General features: G+C 32.7%; 1 protein-coding gene across 1 annotated transcript; it reads left to right on the forward strand.

Annotated features, from left to right (window-relative positions):
• Nucleotides 1–1575: 1575 nt before the first annotated feature.
• Nucleotides 1576–3244, forward strand: LOC145602505 (scopoletin glucosyltransferase-like). Its single transcript, XM_081658698.1, has one exon. It carries the CDS (start codon nt 1628–1630, stop codon nt 3107–3109), a length of 1482 nt encoding a protein of 493 aa, XP_081514824.1. The 5' UTR covers nt 1576–1627; the 3' UTR covers nt 3110–3244.
• Nucleotides 3245–8155: the final 4911 nt, after the last annotated feature.

Below are 8155 nucleotides of genomic sequence, written 5' to 3' on the forward strand. Positions count from 1 at the left end.
CATGAAACAACTTTTATTTGTCATGATGATAAAATAAACTTCCTTTATTTATAATTTTATATACAGAGCAAATAATTTGATTTTCATATCTATAATACTCTTACTATCTCAAAATAAATAACACAATAAAACTTTGTACAAGTATCAAGGTAATAGCTTGACCATATTTTTGTATGTACAATTGAATATTAATGATTAGTGTAAATTTAAATTATGAAATTTTATTTTCTAGTAACTATCCAACAACAAATTATACGATAAAATATATTTTTTTAATGACTCTAATAAAAAACTATAATCTATATTAGTATATAAATAGTGAAATAAGTCCAAATTAAAGTGTGTTATTTTAGGATAAATGGAGTTCAAATTAAAGAAACCTTCTAAATGAGATATTTTGTTAATTAAATGCCCCCTTCGTATGTTAGTTGTTACATTTTTTCTAGACATGGGGTTTATGAGGAATAGTAGACATATAATATTCCTTTGAGACATATAATAAAAAAAACCAGAGGTAATACTTCCTTCGCCCCTTATTTACATGCTTACTTTTTACACCGAAATTATGGAACTTAAAAATTCCTTAAAAGCCTTGATTGAGAAGTACAAATGTGCATGTGGGGTTAGAGAAAGATAAAGAGAGAGAGAAAAAAAAAAGGTAGTTGGTAAGCTTTGAATAGATAGAAAGAGATTGTGTTGGGAAAATGATGTCAAAAGTACAATATATAAGAAAAAGGATATCAACTCATCAAAAAGAAGGAATGTCATAAAAAAAAAAAAACATTCTTTAAATAGAAATAGACAATGTAATTTTGAAACCCCAAAAAGGAAAGCAGACTTGTAAATAAGGGACGGATCGAGTAGTATTTTATGATGGAATTGAGGTTGATTGAAGTATGATAAATCTTAAAAAGCAAAAATGGGTATAAGTGGGGTGGAGAAAGAATATGCTACATACTATTTACAACAAAAATTTTCTTTCCTTTTTAAGTTGTCATTTCTTTCTCTATCTCTTTCATCACTGTTTTCACATTGTTCTCTTTTCATACACTAACAAATAAATTTTGCATAAAAGACCATGCAACATAACATAGATGATTTTAATGTATTTTTATAACTTTTGACTACCACAATTTATTAGAATGGACGGATGAAATTATTTGGCTTTTGATTTCTTTTTAATTAGTAATTTAATTAAATATATTTTTTTAAAAACTATTTTAAATATATTTTTTAATATTTTGAAATTCTAGAAATTATTTTTTAATATGTTCAAAATTCTAGAAATAAAAATATATATATAAATTAATTAAAAGTGATTTTTAATTAAAATTACTAATTAAAAATAAATTTGAAAAAAAAAACAATTTCAGCCATTCATTTTTAAAAAATTATGGTAGTCTAAAGTCATAAGACTACATTATTTCATCTTGTCGGATTATTCCTGTTGCCCTAAAACTACCGTGTTTACTCCACCATGTGGATGTCACATCTAATGAATCACTTTCTTCCACTTCAACAATCGGAGTATATAACCAAGCAACTTACTAACTTAGCTTATTCATGTATCCCACAAACATAAAGTAACACCCAAAATATACTAAATTTCCTTCCAAATTGATAAATAATGGATGACAAACCACAAAGGCTTCACGTGGTCCTCTTTCCGGCTATGGCTCCCGGCCATATGATCCCAGCCTTAGACATTGCGAAGTTGTTTGCAACCAACAATGTCAAAACTACCATCCTAACAACCCCTCTCAACGCACCTATTTTTACTAAAGCACTTCAATCGACGACCTACAAAACTTCCATCAATCTTCCAATGATCGATGTTGAAATCGTACCATTTCCATCTAAGGAAAGTGGTATTCCGGAGGGAATAGAAAATGGCGACCAAATATCGTCAAATGAATTATTTAACAAATTTTTCAAGGCGACTGAGTTGCTACAAGAGTCACTTGAACAAGTCATGGAGAAATACAAGCCCAATTGCTTAGTCGCGGATATGATATATCATTTTGCCACTGATGTTGCAGCCAAATTTAATGTGCCAAGGTTGGTATTTCATGGAACTAGCTACTTTGCATTTTGTGTGGCACACGCGTTGATGAAGTACGAGCCTCAAAATTCTGTATCATGTGACGATGAGGAATTTGTTGTACCTGAGCTTCCTCATGAAATAAGACTTACAAGAACTCAGCTAATAGCTGTTGTTGAAGAGCTAGGTATGGAAGAGTGGATGAGAATATTTGGTCGTGCTATGGAGGTCGAGGAAAGGAGTTATGGCATCATTGTGAATAGCTTTCTTGAGCTTGAGCCCGAGTATGTTGATTATTATACAAAGGTTATGGGAAAGAGGGCATGGCACATTGGTCCCGTTTCACTATGCAACCGCGAAAAAGAAGCTAAGTTCCAAAGGGGGAAGGATTCCTCAATTGGTGAGCATGAGTGCTTGAAGTGGCTCAATTCGAAGAAGCCTAAGTCGGTCGTTTACGTTTGCTTTGGTAGCATGGCTGAAGTCTCAACCTTGCAACTCCAAGAGATTGCAAGGGGCCTAGAAGCTTCCGAACAAGATTTTATATGGGCAGTGAGGAGGAGCAATAATGGTGAAGGTGAGAAAGATGAAGAGTGGCTACCGCGTGAATTCGAGAAAAGGATGGAAGCAAAAGGACTAATTATTAGGGGATGGGCGCCTCAAATGCTAATTTTGGAACACGAAGCTATAGGAGCATTCGTGACACATTGTGGGTGGAACTCGACATTGGAAGGAATATCATGTGGGGTTCCTATGATAACTTGGCCAGTGTTTGCCGAGCAGTTTTATAATGAAAAGTTGGTGACTCAGGTTTTGAAGACCGGGGTTGGTGTCGGAGCTAAGAAATGGAGTAGAATAGCGGAGAACGTAAAATCGGAAGATATAAAGGAAGCTATAAGAAGAGTTATGGTGGGTGAAGAGGCTTTGGAAATAAGAAGCAGGGCAACGAAGTTGAAAGACTTAGCAAGGAAGGCTGTTGAAGATTGTGGTTCATCATATTGTAGTTTGAATTCCTTAATACAAGAATTGACCTTCGGTGTACGTGATGGGCCTATTAGTCACACGCAATAAATCGGTTGACAAATTAAATTTTATGAGTGCATCATCAATTTATCTTAATAGAGCCAACTTATATGTTTAACATTGAAATCATTAGTATGAATAATATGTTTTCTAGTGCACTTGCTTATGATATTAAGTTTTATACTCTTTTTAAGTGTATGAATGAATAAAATTAATCTTTAATATGAGATTGAATACACTTATAATGCTACAATATTTTTTATATATCCATTGAAATGTCTTCTAAGAAGTAGTATTTGATGTTGAAAATTTTGAAGTAGGTTTTAGGTATGATATAGAGAGTCTTTCCTATCTATCTACTACAGTCAGTGGCGAATCCAGGAATCCTAACTAGGGGTAGTACTGGACAATTAAAAAAAAAAATATAATGTTGTTGTAACGTAATGTAATACAATCAACCAAACAAACTATGTTAAATTTTGGATATAATGCGTTGTGTAGCCGTATTATAATTAATAATTAAATTCAAACATTTATATTGACATGTTTTTTTTTTCCAAATACTTTATATTCTTGATATCGATTATACTATGATAAATTCTCACATATTTAATTTTTTATTTTGAAAGTCAAAGTTGCATATGAATATATACTGAATACTTTGTTTCTCCCTCCGTTTTTAAATACTTGCTCCATTTCTCCATGCACGGAGTTTTAGGAGAAATTGGAGAAAGTAATAAATATGGAGATAGTAGGGTCGTTGGTGGATGGATAAAAAATTGTAAAATATCAAAAGTAGTGTAGAGAATTGAAGGAGAGAGAACATGGAATCAATGTTGTTGGGTCCACTAGGTGAGAGAAATTAATTAAATATTGTAAAAGCTTTCCAAATAAGGAAATGGAGCAAGTATTTAAAAACGGCCGGAAAAGGAAAGTGGAGCAAGTATTTAAAAACGGAGGGAGTATAATTTTTTCCTTGTGCACGTATGCTAATGTAAATTTTGAATGAAAATATCTTTAATAATAAAAAAGTATAACAATTGAATATTAAAAAAAAATTTGGTTGAGACGATTCCAACAAATATCCAGATGACTATATTTATTCTGATGTATAAATCACAAACATTAGTCAGCGTGAATTAGCTGACTTGTGCTAAAAGTTAAAACAATTCATTTACTTAAATATAGATGGAGTATCTTTTTTTATATTCATTTTGGTGTAAATTTTCATACTAATATAAACAAGATATAATAATGGCCAAATAAATGCAATAAATATTATATAATGTAATTGAGAAGAATATCATCGAATATAACGGAGAGAATATTTCATATTAATATAAGGATTGTTTATAAAAGGTGTGAAAACTAAAAAAAAAAAAAATTATCTTGGAAACATAGTACTAGACTACTAGCTTATCCTTGTGTTGATGAAAGTAGAGGAAAGTGGAAATTCATTTAGGTTTAAAGCAAAAAAAAAAAAAAATATGGTGAGGGGTTTCGAACCCTAACCTCAAAAAACAAAACTTTCCTTACAACTCCCTTACCACTAAAGCAAAGCTGAAGATAGTACCGTATATCCAGATTGTAATCTATAACCCTTATAAAAGCCCCAAACACCCTTACTATTCCCAATTTACTGTTCCTTATGAACAAGAAATTGACTTTTCTGCCTTCCCCTGCCCTTAGCACCCTTCCCTGATTGCCAAAATTGCCGGGGGTGGTTCGGTCTTTTCGCTTTGCCATTCCAGCTGTTGTGAGTGAGCTGACGCGTGGCATTCATCCTGTTTGATTAGCTTTGTCTTCTTTCTTTTTTCATTGTTCCATCCTGATTTCTGCTTTCTTTTTCCATTTCGTTTCTGTTTTTCCTTCTTGATTTTAAATGGGTGTTGCAGCGATTAGTTCGATGGCGAGGTTTCATGGAGCTGCTGGTGGTGTGGCTTTGGATCTGGTTGTTGCTTGCTGTAATTGCCGGCGCTATTTTAGTCTGAATGAGCTGAAGCGTGAAATCAAACAAATGAGGGAAGCAATCTGATCCCGATCAATAATTGTTCGATGAGTGCCATCAACAACTGAAAAATCTGCATTAATTATGTAAAAATTATTACCATTTTTAGCTTTTATCTTCTTCATTTCGTTCTTTGTAAGGTATGTGGCTTTGTTTTAAAATTTAACAATTTTTTTCCCGCTTCTTGTTGTTAATTGTAAATAGATAATAGTGTTTTTTGTTTTGGCAGCTGTTAATTTCATGGAGTGGTTTGATGGAGCTTCTTTGGTCGCAGCTCTGGATCTGGTTATTGCTATGTGTGAGGTGTGGTTAGTTATTGTTTCGCATTTTTTTGCGAATTTTAGTTTAATTATTGTTGAGTTTGATGAGTAATGTGATTTGGTTGATTTAATTAGCCTAATTAAGTATGTTATGTTTTAACTTTAGCTAATAAAATTGTGAACAGAAATTAATTTCCTGTAGATTTCTATTATAAATTAATTAGAGATTAACTTAGCCTCATTAAGTATGTTAATAAAAATTTGGCTTTGGAGGTTACAGTGGGAAAGGAAATTTGCTTTGGAGACTACACTGTTTAGATACAGTATTTATACAGGGAATTGTCTGGTACTGTATTGTGTATGTGTATATAAAATTTGACAGAGGGGTTTTAGTGTGTGCTTATTGTCTTTTTTTTTCCCCCGAGGAGATTTAAAGATGGTTGTTTTTTGGTTATAATAGAAATATATTTAATATGTCCTTTTAAGTTGCATATCTATTATTTAATAGTTTTTAAAGGAGAGATATTTGTTTGTGGTGTACTGGATCAATTTATATGGTGTAGCTTTTTTGGCTAATAAAATATAATGGATATGTCCTTTGCTTTCAAATTCTATATTTATATGTGCTGCATATTTGGTTTGCCTTTTATTTCTTTTTGATTTCTGGCTTGCTTCTTCTTTATCTTGTGAGAAAAGAAGGTTGGTTTCTGAAACCTTGCTGCGGTGATTGTTTAGCTTGTAAATTTCTCATAAAAATGTAATATGCTTGCTGAAATTCCATATGGATGTCAATTGTACAGACAACATTGGATATTGACTTAATGAATCTTGAACTTTTACTCTACATGATCACCTGGACATATATTGATCTACAATTACTCACTTTACAATTATGATGTTCTTACAAATAATCTAGAACGATTAATTGAAATTGGTTGTTTATGCATTTGTGTTATTTAAAGTTAATTTATGGAACCTTGGATTTGGTTAGATAGCTTATTTTTTAATTTTCTGTGTTTTCTGTTTTCTCCTTTTTCTTTTCCTTTTTTTTCCCCCCTTTTTTGAAAAATAAATGAAAAAAAAAACAGAAATATTGTAGGACTGTGCAGTTGGAGCTGGCTGTGGTGTTAAAATTGCTTGTTGCTATTGTTGGTAAGTTTGCTGAGTTCTTTTAAATTGAGATTTTACAAGGTGACTTAGTTTTCTTAGATATGCTAACTTAGCTATAATTTGATTGTAGTTTTGGTTTAGTGGATGTGTATGTTTGTTTAATTTTAGTTTTTGCCGGTTACAGGTTATGACTATTCAGTCAAGCAAAATTGCCATTCCATTTCGACCTCTTTTAGGTCAATTGGTTGAGTGTTTAAATTTTCCTAAACCAATTTATGGTTTTATAGATAAGGATAGGAACAATGCCTGCGTTCGTATTAAAACTGAATGTGGGAAGTCTGAATTTGTATTTTTCGGTGGGGAGGCTAATACAGTTCAGGAGTCACAAGAAAGGGCTGCTCAAAAAGCAGTGCAAAAATTGATGAGCCAGTTTGGGGTGAAGGTGAGTGATTTTACATCTGATAGAGCAAGGATGTATCAGCTATGCAGTAAGCTTTTTAAGCATAAGGTTGTTGAGTTATGTCGTGAGAAAAGAATAGAAATGCCTGTTGCACAGAAGAATTTGGGCAAAAAACCATCTGATGATGTTGTCCATGTGACGATTGATTTTGTGGGCTTTTTAGGAGCTGTTGTTACAAGGACTGGGGCAGAGGTGAGTCCATTAGAGACTATTTGGGTTGAAGATTTGGGTTTCGTGTCTTGGCTGACAGTGTCTTGCCCACATAATGGAGCTGAAATGGAATGCATCTATAGTGATCCTTGTCCTGAGGTAACTGGTGCAAAGGAAAAGGCTGCTAAAAGAGCTATACATTACCTGGTGACTAAGTATAGCCTGGAAATTGTCGATGCTAATTATGGTGCAGTTTCGGAGAAGAGTGTTGCTTGTAATGCTTTAAAGAGTAGGTTTTACCAGTTAAAGGAGCACTTGGCTGCCAGAGAAGAAAACTTTGCTGGTGATGAATGCTTGACTCCTACTTCTGAAAGGTTTCAGATACCTAAGGTTGGTTTGCCTCCACCTGCTCCAATAAAAAGACGCTCTGCTACACCATTAGATGTTGCATCTTCTTCTACTGTTAGAGTTTCGGAGCCTTTGGTTTCTGGCATACCTGAACTAGAGACTGTTTGGAAGTGCACGAAGTTTGCTTAGGCTATTTGGAGTCTTAGTTTAGTATTTTGGGTAGCAAGATGTTTGCCTGATTAAAGGTGTTTAGGTTTAGCATTGACATATGCTTAGTATTATTTAGATTTCTATCTTTCATTTTGTTTTATTTAGTGCTTAAGTCTATGAATAGTTATGGCTGAAATATTTCATTACAAAATAGACTTGTATGCTGTAACTGAAATCTAATGTAATGTGTATTTCGAGTAATAAATGGACGCACTTTTGATTTGTATGTTGGTTCTAGAATATTTTATAATTTTATTGTTTATTGTATGGCTTCTTAATTTAATAATGCTCTTTCATGTTTGATGAATATGTTTAGCTTTCTGTTTTTAGAAGCAATATGAAATGTTTAAATATGGACTAGATTTATGCATTTCTTTTTCTCTTTGTAGTTTAAATTGACAGCGATGTATATGTGCTAATGTACATGTTCTGATCACATGACTTAATCTATTTTGCATAGAATTGTGAATTATTTATCGATTCATGTATGTGTTTAGAAATGTGAGGGAGTAGGGAAAAATCACATAGTCTAAATTAGGCAGAAATTA

The sequence above is a fragment of the Chenopodium album genome, chromosome 21, assembly GCF_948465745.1.
Source record: "Chenopodium album chromosome 21, dcCheAlbu1.1, whole genome shotgun sequence".
In the NCBI taxonomy this organism is placed as follows: Eukaryota; Viridiplantae; Streptophyta; class Magnoliopsida; order Caryophyllales; family Amaranthaceae; genus Chenopodium; species Chenopodium album.

Coding starts and splice junctions, on each gene's coding strand:
- LOC145602505 (XM_081658698.1), top strand. CDS start 1,628: ATGGATGACAAACCACAAAGGCTTCACGTGGTCCTCTTTCCGGCTATG.